The sequence below is a fragment of the Acomys minous genome (genome assembly GCF_964271855.1).
Source record: "Acomys minous genome assembly, chromosome: 12".
NCBI lineage: Eukaryota > Metazoa > Chordata > Mammalia > Rodentia > Muridae > Acomys > Acomys minous.
The window spans coordinates 51,914,369-51,933,632 of NC_140493.1; the positions used below are offsets into that span (position 1 = coordinate 51,914,369).

Here is a 19,264-nt window from a genome sequence, read left to right on the forward strand (position 1 = left end):
CCTAAAGATGCCAAGCAGACCCTGCCCCTTTCAGACAAGGCTGCTCCCTCTTCATGGTGTGTCCTTTCCACAGCTGTCAGCCTGGCCAGCCCACCTCACTGCCTGAGAGCTCGCCCGAGTGCCTCGTTCTCTTTGCGGCCCATCAGCATCACTTGCTCAAATGCTAACTGCTGTGTCTGCATTGCTCTGCCTGCCAGAACAGCAGCAGCACGAGGGAAGTTACCCTCAGGGGACCACCAACATGGCCAGTCGATGGTGAAGAAATGCTTGTTGAAAGGATGAACTTACAGTAGAAGGAGAGGGAGGAAGATATAAGGCTGGGGTGGGATAAAGGAAAAAAGACCAAAAAGAGCAAGTCCTCGATGGGACACTTTCTATGTCCTGTAACCATCTTCAGCAGTCCCTTTACTACAAAGCTGCCCCAGACAGCACCTGCTCCCACATCACTCCCTGGAGGCTCAGCAGCCTCCTCTAACCTGAGCTTCCCCTCTCCTGTGAATATCTCAGCATCTTTGTCCCTCTCCCTGGAGACCTGACAAGGCTTAGCTTTGGAGGGCTTTGAGCATCAGACGGTGGAGCCCTAAATCTTTTGGGCAAATCCTGAAAGAGACAGCGGAACATCTGTGCATCATCAGAGCTCAGCACCAGCCATGTGAATACACCGGACACTGAGAGACGCAGCAAAAGTAAGGCGGGCTTGGGAGCAGTATGTAGTCCGAGGCAAGAATACCTAGGGTCCACTGAGAAACTGTTCTACAGGGGTCTAGACTTGATTCACAGAAGCTATTCCTTGGCCTGGCACACACATGGAGCTTGCTAAATTCACGTCTCATCCCACTTGAGTCACAGCTCTACCCTACCCTCTCCGTGTTTTTGCTTCCCTTGAGTATCCTTGTTCCGGTCAGCAAATCTCAAAAAACTGATATACCTGCTCAGTTCCCAAGTCCGTTAAGTTGAGTTAAGTACGGACCAAGCCAAGTGTAGGAACCAGGCCCGACTGGGCTGCCTGCCTGTCTTGCTATTTCATGTCCTGTTTCTAGCAGCTTCCAAGTCTATGTTTATCTTGGTTAGTTAGTCGTGTTTACTGCTCTGAGAACACACCCCTCCCTTCCTCAAGACTTTTCCTCCTGTGTGCAATCACCTCTTGAGGGATTTCACCTGGGAGGAGGATTCCTGTTTGGCTGCTTATAAGAAGGCTCTTTGGAACTCTGGAGGAGGATAATAAACCACTGCCGTGGCTGCTGCTGCAGCTGCTGCTCTCTTAGCACGAAGGACCCACTGTGTGTTTGTGTGTGTGTGTGTGTGTGTGTGTGTGTGTGTGTGTGTGTGTGCGCGCGCGCGCGCGCGCGCACGCGCGCGCATGACTTAAATCTGCAGCCCCTTGCCCTCGACTCGGTACTGTGGTGACGCGGGCGCCACAGCCAAGCCCACATTTCATATGTGCTTGGTACGGCTCATGGATTTAAGTGCTTCTTAGCATGGCAAAAGGTGATTTGGGAAGAGCACATAGTAGGTTCCAGGTAATAAAGTGTGGGCCTGATCTGCAAGCTCTATGTCTGTTTTTAAGAAAAATCTGTTCTATTCGTTCACGCAGCCTGAGTGTGCATCCTGACATTTAGGAGTGCTTCGGTAATGTTTCAAATGAAATTGATGAGAAGGAAATGACAGGTCAAAAGCAAGGGAAGCAGAAGTAGAATTTTTGAATATTTTTTGAGTAATTTTTGAGTAAGTCATTCAGTCTCAGGTTTTCCTGACTGAGCCAGGGACGAATGTCCCAGGTGCTGCTTCCGAGTCCACAACATCTCAACTAGCTGCTGCTTGTCTTTTCCATTTCTCCACTTGGTGAGTAAATATAAGATTGTGAATAAAAACTGTCCCTAGTCATCTTTATACATCTATCTCTGGGAAAGCAGCAGCTGCAGAAGTTCAATGCCAGTGAAGCATAAACATTCAATATGTAACATGTGAACATGGTTGCCTTCTCTTAAGATTGTGTGTGAACACATTCAGAGACTTAACACTGGGACAATTTCCTTCCCGTTCTGAGCTTCCTTTCTCACAGCAACTATGGCTATTTTGAGGCTTTACTGCTGTAGTAAGAAAGCAACAGGCTTGTAAAGACCAGGTAGCATACAAGGGTCCCATAGCTTTGGGGTCAAGCCTAGACCCTTGTTCCAAAGCCTAGGCTCCTTCTACTACACAGAAGAGAAGGCGATGTGGGGACTGCTTCATTTGGCTGACAGGTGAAATTGAAACGGGTTATGGCTGAGTATCCTGACTGTGACTCTCTTGTCTCCCACCCATAGTGCCTTGGAGATATCTTTCCACATTTCCCCCAGACTTTACAATGAGCTTCTCTTAGAATCTTGGAGGTTCAAGGTGTTTAAATTCAACACAACTGTAAGGTAGAGTCTGTTGAGTGACAAGGGTCACACGTGATTTCAAGGTGAAAGACTGGGAGTGTTGTGGGCCCAGCTCCCTCAGTCAATCCATGGCATGCATGCAAAACCATCCTCCACAATTTTCAGGATAAATGGGGCGTTAAGTAGGGCAGAGACTGCCTCCATCAGATGTGATGACCTCTGGTCAGTGGCTCCATGGCCTCTGTGTGAGAAACGACAGTGTAGAGAAGCTCGTTGTGCCAGGAGCTGCCTGCCTCACTATTGGATGTAATTACCCTGCAAAGAGTTCCATGTGGGAACAAGGAAAATGAGCACACATTCAGAGTTAGAGTCCAGTTGGTGTGTAGGCACTCTACAAGGCACGGGGGACACAGCTGAACCCTGAGTCCCTGGCCCAGTTTGCCATGAAGCATCCAGCAGAGTACCTGGCTTGTGTACGCCACTGCATCCTTCCTACCAAAGCCCCCTTACATTATTCCAGGTGTGCAAAATTTTACATAAGAAGAAAGTTAATAAATTAAACTTAATTACATCAAATAGACTACCAGGAGGTAAAATCTTCGATAATGATACAGATCTTTCAATGAAAGTTGTAACATGTTGGCAGGCTGTTCCCTTTGTCTCTATTTTTCTCTTAGATTTTTTTTCTCAAAATTACATTCCTACACAGCCTCCTGTAAGAACCTCTGGCTACTGCTACCCTGGTTACCTGCTTATCTCTGCCTTACTGCCCCTACTTGGCTTCTTTCTCTCAGGAATTCTGATCTCTTAGGGGTATGTGTCTCTATGAACACAGCTAATCAGATAAACAAACTGAGACCATTCACTCAGTCTTCAATATTCACTGCAGGCTCCCGAGGCCGAGGCTCATCTTCAGTCCTCTGCAATGGAGGCCAGTGTGGGAGAGTGGGGCATCTGAAAGGGGACATGGTTTACTTACCCGGAGACCTTGAGGCCCAGGTGGTCCATCTCTGCCTTCTGGACCCTTTTGGAAGAGAAAAAGAAAAAAGAGGGAGAGAATGTTACAAGGGGGGCTCCATGGCATGGGTTATGTATGCCCTGTCCCCTCACTCTCACTGGACAGGAACATGTCACTGCATCCTAACGGGAAATTATGAGGTTAGAAAAGAAGCAGCAATTCATGCTCTGTGATTTATTCTAGGAGATACCAGACAGATTGGGGCTTTTTAAATATGTTAAACCGGAAATACATGGGCAATGTCACACACTGCAGCAGAGCACAGTGGGAACCTCCTGGCTAACTTAGCAGTTTGCATAAAGCACAAAGAAGAATCATCTAAACCGCAGTGTCTAACCCTTAGGTCTGTGCCCATTCTTAACATCTTGCTGCCTCAGAAGGAATTGGCTTCGATTTTCTGACTCTTGGGAAACAGTAAGTATAAAAGTTAATAAAAAAAAAAAGCAGTTTGAAATGACGGCTCTGTTGTTAAGAGCACTGGTTGCTCTTGCAAAGACGCTAGGTTCCGTTTCCATAACCCATGTGGTGTCTCACAAGCATCCATAGCACAAGTTCAAAGGGATCCCATTCCTTCTTCTGCCCTCTGCAGCCTGGCACCAGGCACACATGCAGTACACTTACATCCATGCAGACACACACTCATACACATGAAGTAAAAATTAGTAAATCTTAAAAAAAATTAAAGTTGGTACAAATAAAGCCTTCTAGGAAAGGTACATGCCAACCAGTGAAAAAGCATTGATGGCTACGGCCCCTGTGAGGGCTCTGGGGTGGGGATCAGCGGACAGTGCCAAAGCCTGATCATGTCTTCTACACAGTGGAGGTGATGTCACAACTTCTTGGTGGTGGATTTTGTTCTGAAATGTCTTCTCTGAACTTCTTGTCTTAAATAATCAACATCACATAGGCCCTGTCCGTATGGCCAAATGTTGCATAACTCTCTGATGACCAGACAACATCTAGAGGCATGGTCAATTCTTCCTATAACACTGTATAAGTGGAAAAATAAATGTATCCCTGGCATGGTGGAAGTGGCGTGCACAAATTCTCCTTCCTCATAAGAAAAATGTGCTAAGCTCAGTGCACAAGAGCAAGGGAGACCCACAGGAGTTACTCTGCTGTAAGCATGGAGAAATGCCTGGTGTTGAGCACTTAGCAGGTGCTTTGGTGGCTTAGCAACACATTGGTAAGATTACCAGAACCTGCTTCATCACAGGAGAGGGAGAAATGATGCCAGTATTCAGATGCGGAGTATCATCTGCTGTTCCCATTTAGAGAACAGGATATATTTTTCCTCTCCCCAGAGGTGCTGAGCACAAACTCAATTTTTTTTCTATTTTCCACTGAAGTCTCTAAAGCCAGCTTCTGAGTTTTGTTCAGTTCAATGAATACTTAAAAAGCAATACCTTTTGTGGCGTCCTTGAACCCCCTGGCTCCCTCTATCCTTCTTCCCACATTTCCACAGCACTCCCAAAGCTTGGCTCTTGGCTTGGCCTTGGGTTTCTGCATCTGTCTCCATCAGCTACCAGACAAAGCCTTTCAGAAGACAGTTATGCTAGACTCCTGTCTGCAAGGATAGCAGCGTATCATTAATAGTGACTGTGGTCTGCCCTCTCCCATGGGGTGGGTCTCAAGCTGGACCAGTTACTTGTTTGTCATTTCCCTCGATCTCTGTTCCATCTTTGCCACTACACTTCTTGTGGTCAAGACAGTTTTGGGGTCAAAGGTTTTATGTGTGGGTTGCTGTCCCTCTCCTTCCACTGGCATTCACACCTGGTTACAGGAGGTGCCGACTTTCTGCAAGGACAACACAAGAAAACCTACAGAGTAATCTAACCTGGGCCCACAGAGGCTCACAGAGGCTGAACCACCAACCAAAGAGCTTGCATGGATGGAACCTAGACCCACGATACATATGTAGCAAACGTGCAGTATGGTCATCATGTGGGTCCCCTAATAATAGGAGTAGGGGCTGTCTATGAATCTGCTACCTTCCACTGGGTCACTTTCCCATTGCTTGGCTGCCTTATCATTCACAGGTGGGAGAAGAATGTGCTTAGTCCTGCAGTGACTTGAGATAGCAGGATGGATTGGTACCAGCTGGGGTACCAATTCCTCCCAGGGAGGAAGGAGATGGGGAATGGGGAAAAGGAGGGGGGAAGACTGGGAGGAGAGGAGTAATCCTGAAATTAGGATATAAAGTGATTAAATAATGGGAAAAAATTTTAAAAAGAAGCAATTGCTCTGTGGATGGGCTTTGAGGTAGATGCCTCTTGGAATTCAAAAGAAAATAATGATGTGGGTTGAAATCCATGCTGAACTTGATCATCAGTCCACTTAACCCCCACAGCAGGACTATATAAGGAGTGACGATAATGACAGTTTTCAAATTAGAGATGAACCTGTTGAGTATTAGAGTCATCTGGTACTGTTAGCAAAGACATAAATCTACATTTTAGAAGAACACCATAGATTGTGCAATCAAGGCCTTTGGCTTCTTCCATGTTCTCCCTGTTCTTGATCCACTTTAGTCATGCCCCACTGTAATATTCTCCTGAGTCCACTGGCAAGAACATCTCCCCACCCCCACCAGTATGCATTAAGTTCCCATCATGTGATAAACATTGTGGATTCCGATATAGAAAAAATATTGATCATGGCATTAAGAAGTTTAGTCCAAGCATAGCAATAAAGTGACTCCTAATGCCATATTTCTATAGCCACTGATCATAACATCGTTTGACTTTCAATAGAGAATCTTCTTGCAATAGATGGGAGTTAACACAGGGATCCACTACTGTACAACACAGACAGTGGGAGACTCAGGCCTAAAAGGGATGCGTTCATCAAATCCCTTCTCCTAAGACTTCTATGTGGAAGAGAAGGCAGAAATTTTATAAGATCCAGAGGTGCGGGAAGACTCCAAGGAAACAGTATCTTCCGGACACAATAGGACTGATGCACACACGAACTAAAAGAGATGGTGACGACATGTTGAAGACCTCACAGGTTGAAACCAGATAAAATCTTAGCACTAAGATGAGAAGTGGACACAAGGCTACAGCTCCAAAGAAGAATCTATTGTGCAATTGATGCCTTCTGGGGAAAGTAAAATCAGGTTTCCCCTATATAGTGTCCATGGGTCTATCAACCATACTGTAGTGTAGGCCCTATGCCCAGGAGCACTCAACAAACACAAAAGAGACTTCATAAATTTGGAGACAGTGGGTTGCTGGTGTTTGTTTGTTTATTTATTTGTGTGTGTGTGTGTGTGTGTGTGTGTGTGTACTTTTTGTTACATTCTGGTATTTCTTTTATTAGTTTGATTGTTTGATTTTTTTTTTCATTTTTGTTGTTTATTGAGAGAAAGAAAGTTAGGTGAGTAAAAAGGATCTGGGAGGAGCTCCAGGAGGGAAAAGAACATGATCCGAATATATTGTATAAAATCAAAGGTAATAAAAATGAAGAAGGTAAAATACATGTATACAGAGATACATGTAATTTAAAAAATACATTGTATGAAAACATTTTTTAAATTAAAAAAAAACTTAGTCCCAAAATCGTGTTCCCTTTTAACAAAGCCTTTTTTCTGAGTGCTTCTTGACCTCGCACTAATGTAATTTCATTATCAACACCTTGTATTGTATAAAGTCCTCCTCTACAATGACAAGAGTGAGCAGCATGGAGAGCATCTTCAGTACCGCGGACAGTTCTCCCAGCAGCTTAGGAAGGCTTCAAGGCCTTCTCCATTACACACTTCACAATGAAAAGCCCCCAGGTTACATAGACAGACACCCACTTCGATTTTTTGTTTTGCTTCTTAATAGCTTTTCAAGGCAGCCAACCACCACCACCACACCAACTCTTTCACTTCTGCAGATATGTATAGAAATTCATTATTTTCCAATAGTGTATCTAGAGCATACATTTATATACACACAGAACTCAATTCTCTCAAAGATTACAATTAAGCCGTATAGACAGCTCTGAGGAGATGAGACTTGGAATGGTACAGCATAAGATAGCTTTATCGACCGCAAAGTTCTGATATAAAATTGTTCTAATTACATTGAAATAAAATACTATGTAGGTTTCCTTTATTTTCCACCCCTTGTCACAGTGTCCTAATGATGAACAGGACTTAAAGCTCAGTGTGCATCAATTTATTGATGCAGTGGCTCCATTTCCCTCAATAAAATGCAATGATGTAAAAGAATCAGAACCATGTTGCATGGAAATGCAAATTTAATCCTCCATCCTTAGAAAAATTACTTTTTAAAATTACCCCCATGGAGTTCACTACATTTTTATTACTTGTCCTTACAATCTGAACTCTCACCATAAATGATGCCAGGGACCCTTCATGTCCTCCTTGCAAATGGTTATTTTTCACATCATTAGGTTCTTAACAAAGGCAGAAATCAATAGCTGTATGCACAGAGCCCCCTCACCACAGTCAGGGCTAATTGGAGAGGTGGGGGAAGTAAATATGCGTGAAGTGGCTCAACTGGCATTTGATGTCTGATTTGAACAGGAACTGACACACCAGAAGTCCCTGATCATGGCCATACTTGATTTTGTGCCAGCAGCAATGCTACTTAACCATAGTATCTACCCCCAGAGTGGGAGCAAGGCTTCTGAAATAATTCTTTATTCAGTCACAGGATAGAATATACATTTCCAGGCCTATATGTATTAAGACTCACCCACCATTGGGGAGGAGTGACTTACAGGTGCTCCTGGAGGCCCAGATAGGCCTTGGTGACCTCTTGGTCCAGGGGCTCCCTGAAAGGGCAAACAAACAGGCATTAGTCACCATCTTCCTCTCTACATGATCAGGGCCACCACCACCCATGGCCCTTCACTGGCAAGAACTTACTTCCCTCGCACCCAGAAGGCTCCACAGGTATAGGTACTGGATGGGTCATAGGGCACATCCATGAAAGGATCCCTGAGACAAACCCCACAGCTGTGGCCTTTCTTCTGCTACAGCTTAAACCCCAATTGAAAGACCTGTTCCCCATACCTTCTCTCCCTTCAGACCCTCTCTCTGCACCTGAGAGACAAACAGGAGTTAGCAAAAGAGTAATTTCCTCAACAGCAATGAGACTCCCAGGCCCACCCCAGGTATCCACTGTGCATGCCACGATGCAGTGGTTTCCTACTCTTCTCAAATATGATCTGATGTTTGATGTTGAATGCTCTTTCTATTAAAGGTTTTAATGGCACACATTAACAACACATAACAATGGGTTTCATCGTGTGACTTTTTTCATATATATATATATAGATATATATGATATAGATATAGATATATCCCTGATTACATCCCTCTCTCAGCAACCCCCAATGCTTATAGATCCCTACCCAAGTCCCGTCATCAAATGAGTTCTGGTCTATGCCTAGAGGTCAGCACTCTTCCAGTGACCCAACTCCATGACCATATGAGTGCATGGGTCCCACCAGCAGTGACTCACCACAGAGCCTGGCACACCAGGGGGTCCTGCAGGCCCCACATCTCCCTGCAGAAAGCACATCACCAGTTACTGTTGCTACATTCTTCTTTTGCCTTTTCTCAGGCCCCTGTTTATCCTGAAGCCTGAGAAGATCTCTGTTTTCCATCACACATATCATCACCACCATCATCATGCCTGGACCTCTTCCTACCTCAGACTATTCTAGAAGCTCCTGCATCTGATTCTTATCTCACTGTCAAGCTCATGGGCTACTGAAAGGCATGAGACTTTTTTTTCTCTCTTGCCAGTGTCCATGTCTAGCTGGCTGTTCTGTGAGATTTGTCACATCTATACACTGTTTCATTAATAGCACTGGCCCACCATTCTGGGGATACCAGATATGGAAGGACCTGCGTTGGACACAACAGCAGTGATTTCCACCTTTGCAGAGACCCTTGTGCCAAGTTCATGATTTAGCACATGGTCAGCACTTATCAAACGCCTACCAAATGAGTACTAAGAAAATGCTGCGAGGATTCCCACACGTTTTCATCATCATCATTTATACAGTGTGATGCCTTCTCTTCTTTCATGTGTGGGTCACCTGGGCTACGTTGGCTCTGGTTCTGTCAGGAGGCCAAGGCCATGAACTACACCTCAATTCTACATAAGACATATATGTTGACTGTGGCAATACAAAACTCTTGATTCCATGACTCCAGTGTCAGATAGCTAAGGCAAGGACACTGCTTCTAGCGAAGACCCCTAGGAGGATCACTTTTCTTTTGCCTACAGGCCTGTTCAAGCAGTCTAAAGCATTACAGAATAAATGAGCAGATGAATTAATGGGGCCCTGAACAAAGATGAAAGCCTACTAAATCTCAAGGCTAAGTAGGAATAACTAGTGAGTCTGGGGATACTTGCCATTGTCTACTGCATTTGGGGGTATGTTAAATTGATGAATCACACTCCCTATCTGCTCTGCCTTCAGGCCTTCCCTTTCAGTCCAAATGGTTTGAGTTCACAAGTACCTCTTGTCTGCCTAACCTCCCCCCAAACCATACTCTGCCTGAAAAAATAGTCACCATTATTTGTGTACATCACCAAGTGCACTTCTGAAACCCCAGTTGCTCTTTGATCTGTTTTTCATGCACATGTTTGTTTCCATGTGTCTGCAGGGTCCATGTTCATCTGTGCATGTGAGTGCCAGAGGTTAATATCAAGTGTTTTCCTCAATCACGATTTATTGAGGCAGGATGTCTAGCTGAGCACAGAGCTCATCAGTTTGGTCATGCCATGTTGGCACAATGTTGGCACAATGTTCTTGTTCATTTAATTCTGATTTCTCTATTCTGCTATCTGGTTTCAATCCAGGCACAACATTGTAATGTGTATTCTAAGTATATCCTTTCTCAAGTTAGTATAAAGATGCCCACCATTTGTTCTCTCATAAAACGCTGACAAGCCAGTACTGAATGGATAGACTAGGGTGGGGCATCCCAGTCCAGCCAGGGGAAGGAGAAAGAGAGAGGAAGTAAGAGTTGGGCCATGAAGAGAGATCCAGGAAGCAAGAGGAGAAGTGAACTGCAGCCAGGAGATGACTAAAAATTCAAGTATGGTGGGGAATTTGTCTGGGAGAATACTACACTAACTCAGAGATTTAGGATGGAGTAATTATTGCTCAGTGTTGTGCTCAAGGCTAATTAAATAAATCACAGTCTCCAGATGTCATTACTTGGGTAAATAGATAAAGATAAACTGCCACTGTACTAATGCATTGAAACACATTAGTAATCCTTCTACAGTCTTACTTGGTCAATTTGTCCTGAGGACCTCCCGTCTCTGACTTCCCACCTATCAGATACCAGGTTACAGGCAGGGTACCGCACCAGTCTATTTCTTATTTTAAATGGGGCTATACTGCTTTATCCACTGAACAGCTTCCCAGCCCCTCAACTGCTCTTTTCTATGTCAAAAGATTTCCATAAAACACATCAGGAAACCTGAAACTTTACAAGCTAATTTTAAAACTAAATTTTAAAAAATCTAAAAATACTTGACAGCTTTCCTTGCTTTGCCTTCATTTTTGTCTCTTACTATAATGATTGAGTTCTGCCTAGTAGGGATCCTTATTTTCTCTGAGAAACCACAGAATGGGAACACACACACACACACACACACACACACACACACACACACACACACACACATACACACACACAACCTTATAACAAGTACTCATGAACATACATGCCCCCATGAACTCAGGCTCTAGCTCAAATACTGCATCTTTCTGTGGCTATTTAACTTCTCTGAGCTGGTTCTATTCACTCTACACCTCCACAAGCTTTATTAGTCCTTTGGTACCAAACATACAGTTGGGCATAGCTAGTCATAGTTAGGGTTTCCATTACTGCAATGAAACACCATGGCCAAAAACAACTAGAAAAGGAAATGGCTTATTCCACTCACTCTTCCTATCACAGTCCATTATCAAAAGGAAATCAAGGCAAAAACTCAAGGTAGAAAAAAGAGACAGGAACTGATACAAAAGCCGTGGAGGAGTGCTGCTTAATGGCTTCCTTCTCATGGCTCATTCAGCCTGCTTATAGCACTCAGGACGACCACCCTAGAGGTTGGTACCACTCACACTGAGCTGGGTCCTCTCATATCAATCATAAATGCCCCCATAGGCTTGCCAGCAAGCCAATCTGATAGGGACATTTTTTCAACTGAGCTTCCCTCTTCACAAATTACCCTAGCTTGTGTCTGGTTGATGTAAAACTACAGTATAGCACATACCTATATTGTAATTTGTGTGGATGCCCTACATACATATGGATGGGGAAAATTATAAATGGCAGAATGATGAATCTCTGCGACTCATCATGAGAAGCCATAGCTTATCATTAACATGACTAAACAAAAGCAAATGTCAATAATAGTCATGAATAAATCAATACATGTTTTAATCACTTGCAGCTCATAATGAGATAAAAATCCTTTGGTATACTCAATTTTCATCGACTAAAATAATATCCTGCTATTCATCCATAACAATTGTGTAAACATAACCAGTAGTTATTGGCCATGCCATTCTCCAAGGACCTGATATAGATGAAGTCTGTTTCTGAGTTAACATTTTTTTCTCTCTTAGAGGTGAAAAACTGAAGCACAGAAATGCAGATTGTTCAAGGTCAAAATTTTAATAGTGAATATATTCAAATATTTTCTAAAGTCATGTTTTCAATCATATGAAATGATCCATTTTGTTACTGACTGATTTAGCTCCTGAGGCAACTAACCTCTAGGATGACCCCTACATTCCAATATTCATACACAGTGCAGGGATCTTCACAGTGTCATGGTTTCTAAGTGTCCAATAGCAGGAACAGAAGGATGTCATGTAATTTCCATATTGAGATTCTAAGAAGGGCTGTGGCTTCTACTGGGTAAATTGTTTGTTATTCATTTCACTTTATTCAGGCCATGTGCTCTGGGAAGCAATCTCCATTGTGAACAACACTGTGGAGAAGCCATGTAACCCAAAAGCACAGAGGAACTGGGTCCACCAATGGCCACATACGCAACTATGGGAGTAGATTCTATAGCCCCAGGGGGCCCTTCACATAACCAGAGCCTATCCCAGGAGACCTCTTAAGCTAGAACCACATGTATGTCTAGATTACTGCTGTGAAATACCATGAAATCTTGTATGCTTGCTGTTAAGCTATGAGGGATTGGAGTAATTTGTTATATGGTAATAAATGACTGATATAGTGAAGATGACCTAGCACAATTTTCAACACAACCTAAGATTCTCGGACATGTATTACAGAGCATCTTGGATGGTCATGTGGATTTAATAAAATTTATTGTGGGATTTTGGGCAAAATAATATTACTAGTCTCTGTCTCTTTACCTGTAAAAAGCTCATCACTATGGTTCCAATGGGTTTCTCAATGATTGTGAGACAGTAAAGGTCTTAAAATCTTAAATTTACTCTCTCATAATGAGATAAGAGGCACTAGACCATTTGAGCCTGGCTGATTTGTAATTATCTCTATGAATGCTCCCAAGTAATGTGATGACCTGTGACCTGGACTTCCACCTTTACATTTGCCATGAGAAGCGATAGCTCAGCATTTCCCCCAAATATGAGAGGGTAACCAAACACACACACACACACACACACACACACACACACACACACACACACAACAGGCTTGCACAACAAGCATCGTTCAGTCATACTGACTTGAACAAGTAATTTATTCTAGGATATTACATTCTCGTAAGAGTATATTAAAATCCTAATCCTGGAAAAATACAGCAATATAAATCTCAATTGTAAACAAAACAAAACACCCCAGCAGAGGAGAAAAGTTAACTCAGCTGCAAATAAAGCAGAGTTGAGCAACAGGGGTACCATTGTGTAGTCCTGTCCCTCACTGGAGGCTTTCTGCCCCTACTTTCTATTGATTGACTCACGAATTGATTTGCCGTGCTAACTGCACACACAAAGTGCTTCTGCAAAGCATTCCAGGAAACCCCTCCTTTCACTTTAACTATTTGCAGAGAACCTGTCTGTCCCAAGAAGACTACCTGCCTCCTGCTAGAGTCACTGAGAAGCAGAGATGATGCAAGGTTGCTGCAAGGCAACCACAGCACCAATACACTGCATTCAACCCCATGCCAAACTTTTCATCCACCGCTGTCTGGGCCACTGTCTCATTTCTTCTAAGTCCCTCTAGGCTTCGGTAAGAATACCCTCTATGGTCTTCCCACAAGTGTATGCCATCATCTCTCCGTCTGGGGAACCAGACCCACACCCACGCCCTTCACTTTTGCTGTCAGACTGGAATGCTTGGCCAGGTTATTCTCTTTGCACTCCTCTTCATCGCCACTGCACATCCTGGAAAGAACCTTACCTGCAGCCCTTTCGGCTGAGGCGCAAAGTTCTAAGGACTGCATTTACTGAGCTAAGCACTCCGGTGTAAAGGGACACCGGTGGCTAGGGTTTTCAGAAATGACACAAACCATTTGCAACACTGTCAGGAAGAGAGAAACAAAGACAGAAGAGTATAAAGAAGTACAAAGGAGTTTTAAGATGAATTCTTACTTCTTCGTGGCATTCCTTAGTCCACACAGCATTGTATTTTATTTTCTGAGTTATTATTTTTTTACTTTTTTATTTTTTAATATATTTTATTAATTTATTCATATTACATCTCAATGGTTATCCCATCCCTTGTATTTTCCCATTCCTCCCTCCCTCCCACTTTCCCCTTACTCCCCTCCCCTATGACTGTGACTGAGGGGGACCTCCTCCCCCTCTATATGCTCATAGGGTATCAAGTCTCTTCTTGGTAGCCTGCTATCCTTCCTCTGAGTGCCACCAGGTCTCCATTTTAGACAACAAAAGGTTTTAGTATATCTAGGTATTATGCAGTGTTTTCGTTTGGGATTTTTTTTTCATGGGCATTTATTATTGAGTTAGGAAAACAATTCAAACACCAGGAAGAACTGACTTGGGAGTTCCCACCGCCCAGTGAGCCTCCTCTGTGCCACCCTCTTCCTGGAGCTCAATGTGCCCCTCCCCCCAGGTTCCCGCTTGGCTTGCTTACCTTCTCTCCTTGCAGCCCTGCTGCACCAGGAGGTCCAGGTCTTCCCTGGAGGAAAATAAGCAAAGGTGATTATGGCAGGCCCCAGGGATGTACAGAGATGAGTGTAGAAGTGGGGCGCTGAGGAAAGTGTAGCTTGAACAGGGGTTGGGTTCTCCTCAGAAGCCTAGGTTCCCTGACAGCAGGCTTCCCAGCTAGCTTCCTTTCCTCTGGAAATCTAAATCCTGCATCGCCACGTTGCCATTTTTGGGATCATGGTGGTATTGTAACAGGACACCACAGTGAAGAAAGCACAGGAGGCCTGACACCTTTTGTGTGAAGATGGTGGTGACAGAAAAGATCTCAGAAGGCAGAAGCATAAACAACCTAGATTTGCCTTGGGCCAGAAGGCAGAGGACAGAGTCTGATGAAGTCCTTTGGAAATGCTTAGAGGTCCTGGGCCTGGGTGGTGGGAGAGTCGGTCTATACTTAGGCCAGGACTAGAAAGCCTCCACGGAGAAACTGAGGCCCAGAAAGGTAGCAAATGAGATGCCAAAGACATAGACATAGGGCTACTGCCCTTCAGGTCCTCACACAGTGGTTCCTTTTGACAGAGGCCTGCGGGAAAGAGTAAACCTGCACACCAGCCACGAGGGAAGGGAGGAGAGACCTGGCCCTGCTCTTTCTGCTCCTGTGGTATGCTCCTCAGGAAGTGAAAGGACTCGCAGGAGAGCTGGACTAGCTGTGGCCACACCAGGAGATGGAATGAAAAGAGAATTTATTGTAGTCTACCAGAATGTAGCCATCTGTGCCCAGCACTCTGACATCCTTCTGCTCACCAGGCTCCAGTTTCCAGTTTACCCTCCCAGAGCCTAAGCCACAGATGCACCTTCTCATGAACGATTCCCTGGGTCCAGAACAGCACAGTCAGGATTTCTTCATGGATTCCACACTTCCATCTCCTTCATCCATATCCATATATCCTACTATACATGGCCCCAATTGGTTCTTCTGCAGGTGTGTTGCAGCCAGTACCCCTGAATGCTCACCCCTCAAGATATGCGCATCACCCAAGGGCTTTACACTATGACAATGTATCTTATTACCCAAGGTACAATGAAGGCAAAGCAGCGTGATGGTTGGAGTCCCTACAGTTTACAGAATCAACACAGTTGAGGTCCGGGGCCCTGCACTAATGTTGCCCCCACTGAGCAGGAAAGAAGCTGAGGTTGGTACTGAGGTTCATTCACTCCTGTGACAAGGACTATGGCCCACCAGCCCTGGCACCCACCTACCTGAGCGCCGTTCTCTCCAGGCTTCCCAGGGAATCCATCCAGGCCTCGCTCCCCCTGACAAAGAAGGCAAATGAAAAAATGAATGAACAAGAAGCAGCTGACGGACACCCTGTGGTCACTGTCACAGAAAGGAAGGACAGCCTGGGTCGTGAGTCTCTAAGCATACTCAGATTGCCCTCTCCATCAGGCTCCTCCATGTACAGGAGAGCTGAGCTCATCACACAGGATGGAAAAGAATTTATTGGGGCCAAAGCTCATCAGAGAACCTCATTTTCCTTGTGTGACCCAGTGGTAGTATACTCTCATCATGTGGATCTCTGTGTGAGTAAAAGAAATAGATATGTGGTATTTGTAGCACGGTTGGTAAAATATCAGGCATGCTGTGTGTATTTTCCACTCATCCACCAGGCTCCCAGCCCTTGGAATAGACCTAAGAACTGACCTCCAGCCAACAGAAGCCTGCATCCACCCATCTATCTAATCCCCACCCCACCTGCTCACATCCATGTGCAGTGGATTGGAATCTCTTAGTCCATCTAGTACCTCCCTGTACTTTGTGGGAATAATAATCCCTCCCCCGAGACACTGAAGAATCAGTGAGATGTGCCATCCTTCTCTCTGCCTCCTGCTAGCTTCCTTTAGCTACAGTCCATGGAAATCAGTGTGTTCCCTATGGTACCTGGTGTCACTGCCCAGAAGACCTGTGAGGGTTCAGGTGAGAGAAGAAAGTAGACACTCTACCATGGTCATTAAGTGCTAATATTAGGATTTTCTCAGTGTGCCTCAGCTGGCATGGCTTCCTTCTTTCCCATGTCCACCTGCTTTTGTTTCTGCTGGTTGCCCAGCTCCCTTAAGGCTCAGCTTCAATTCATTTCTTTGACCTTTTCAGCTAATTAGATGCCCTATTCTGGTCCAGGGTTCACTTGTTTTCCTCTGCCTCATCTCCCCTAATTCAATTCAATTATTTTATCTACAGGCTGGCCCATTCTCCACACTATTGCGTCCCCACAGGCCCAGCCTAGAACCTCATGGTACAGCTCCAGGTGACGCTAAGTTGCAGAAACACATGAAGATTACTCTGGACTCTTCTGTTTCCCTATGACTTTATTTTCCAAATGGTACTTTGTTTTCTTTCATTGGTTTTGTTTGTTTGTTTTTGTTTTGTTTCCTTAACACTGGTACCTCCTTCCTTCAAGAAGTTGGTTTTGGACATGAGAGTGAAGATTGGTGCTGGTCACTGAAGCTGCTAAGGAGCTCAATTCTGGAGACCTCTGGTGGCCACAGCCTATCCCTGTGACTGCAAGACAGAAGGGGCTTTCTCCAGGAGAAGGCTGCCCCACTGCTCTGAGGACTATTGGCTAACTGAGGAATGTTCCTCTCCCTGGCAGGGGCAGGGCCTGGGGCGGGGGGGGGGGGGGGGGAGGGCGCACACGAACACTGATGCTTTTGCTGCCTTTGTGAAGTAGGAGATACAGTAGAGCTGCCCAATGGAGATTCCCAAGTGCTACACCCTAGTTCATCACTCGCAGCTACCCCAGTGCCCCCCAAACCTATTGAATTGAACTTTGGAGGTGTTCCAGCAAGCTAGCTCTCTTACCAGGCCAATTTCTTTTCATCTGCACCAATACAAATGTTACATCACAGGTGTTTTCTATCTTCTAGAAATTATTTGGCATGTGTTGAGCATTGATTTCTACTTTAAAGTACTATGTGGGAATTCTTTTACAAAGCCTCCTCATCTTAGGAAGCTCGGGCCATGGGCAGAAGTAATGTCTGCATATTTTCTCTCTGCCTGGGGTTTCTGCATTTGTTATTATGCAATAGCTCCTTCCTAGCCCTTGTGATGTTGGCAGGCTTGAGAACGGACAAATGAGAAAACCAAGGCTCAGAGTTTAGAAGCTATTTGATCAAGCTGAATATGTGGAAGTGGAAGCAATTTTGGGACCTCCTGACCCTAAGTCCTCGGCCTATTTCCACTACCTCGGGGCCTGGGTAGGGTGCCAGAGCAACATGCTGGGCTCCCTTGATGCCTAGGCTGAATGAGAGGTAACAGTGTTAGTGTCCATGGGCCTCACCCCTCCTCTCTAGCTGGGGTATGCCTGTGTTTAAAGTCCCAAGCACAGAGCCACGTGATGGAAACATATAAACAAGCAGGAACTACTGACTTCCAGTGCAGAATGCTCTGCATGATAAATATCACCTGGCCACTTGGGCCCTCCTTAGTGCTCAGGGCCAAGGCAGGACTGAAGAACAGACAGTGATCTACAAGTTCTGCCTCAAAGCAGAAGGTTCTACCTGTGCCCCAGCCCTCCATTTATAATGTTTTCACATCTGAAGATCAGACTGAAAAAAGTCCAGAGCCCAGAGTTCTCCCAGATGTAGCTCGAAGATAGGCAGACCTGGCTGGACACCTGGGTCTCGTCAGCTCAGTAGAGCTCAGTAGTCTGCATCTCATCTCAACCTCAGATGCACCAGGCAACAAGTACATGAGAGGACAGATGAGGAAAGTGGGGGAGGAGGAGGCTGAGAGAAGTGAGATGAGATAGCCAGACACTGAGGTAGAGAACAAGTCAAAGACAAGAAGGAAATAGGGGGAGGCGGGTATAGAGACACGGAGGCGTCAAGAAAAGGACAACAGCAAAAGAGCTTAAGAAAGAGTGGCAGAGACAAAGAGACAGAGTAAGAAGAAGACTGAGGACTGAGCCAAAGAAACATAGAGACATACAGACATACACAGATACAGAGATAAGACATAGGGCACGCAAAGAGATGCATGGACCATGGGAGAGAGAAAAGGGGAAAAGAAAGCGAACAAAGAAGCCAAGAAAGACAGGCTATATAGAGGAAAGGGACATGAGAGACAGATGGATCAGACAAATAGGAATAGTAAGGTACTATGACAATGGTAAGTAGAGCAAGAGAAACACAGAAAGAAGAAAGAGAAAAAGCAGAGAAAGAGACAGAGATAGAGAACCATAGCACCGCACACAGAACAGTCTGGAGCTGAGATGCCAGGGAGATGCCAGCTGAACTAAGGCAGAATAAAGCAGTGGGTCGGCTGAGGCCACACACCACCAAAAGGCTTTCTGCCCTGTGCTCTGCTGCACTCCATATGCTGCACTGGCTACAGCACTGTACACAAGAATAGACGGCCTTGGTAAAGACTAAGGGGCCCAGGTTCTGGGTGAACTGACAGTGGTGAGCCTCACAAGGCAGACCCAAGCCCTGCTCCCTACTTCCACAACACTGTATGAACACATGTCTAGCACTTAGCTTCTCTGTGGCTCTGTTTCCCCACCTACACATGGAAAGTAAGTGATTGCTCTCAATCCGTGGAAATTAATCATCCTAATATACCATGAACAGAACAATGACTGGCTGGCAGGATGAATAAATTAAGGGTCAGCTAAGCAAAATGCAGAGGCACTACACAGAATGAGGGGGCCAGGGCTCAGGCCACAGGGACTATGCAAGGGGAGCAGCATGGGAGAGCAAAGCCAAGAACAAAGGGGAGCTGGGAACGTGGAGC

General features: G+C 45.1%; 1 protein-coding gene across 1 annotated transcript in view; it reads right to left on the reverse strand.

The window, feature by feature from the left end:
- COL22A1 (collagen type XXII alpha 1 chain) overlaps positions 1-19,264 on the reverse strand; it is a 246,003-nt gene that overhangs the window by 142,365 nt on the left and 84,374 nt on the right. The window contains exons 17-22 of the mRNA XM_084747922.1: positions 15,736-15,789; positions 14,465-14,509; positions 8,859-8,903; positions 8,408-8,437; positions 8,113-8,166; positions 3,343-3,387 (exon numbers count right to left, since the gene is read on the reverse strand). Of these exons, the coding sequence (XP_084604048.1) occupies positions 3,343-3,387; positions 8,113-8,166; positions 8,408-8,437; positions 8,859-8,903; positions 14,465-14,509; positions 15,736-15,789 (273 nt within the window). The remainder of the gene's footprint in view (positions 1-3,342; positions 3,388-8,112; positions 8,167-8,407; positions 8,438-8,858; positions 8,904-14,464; positions 14,510-15,735; positions 15,790-19,264) is intronic.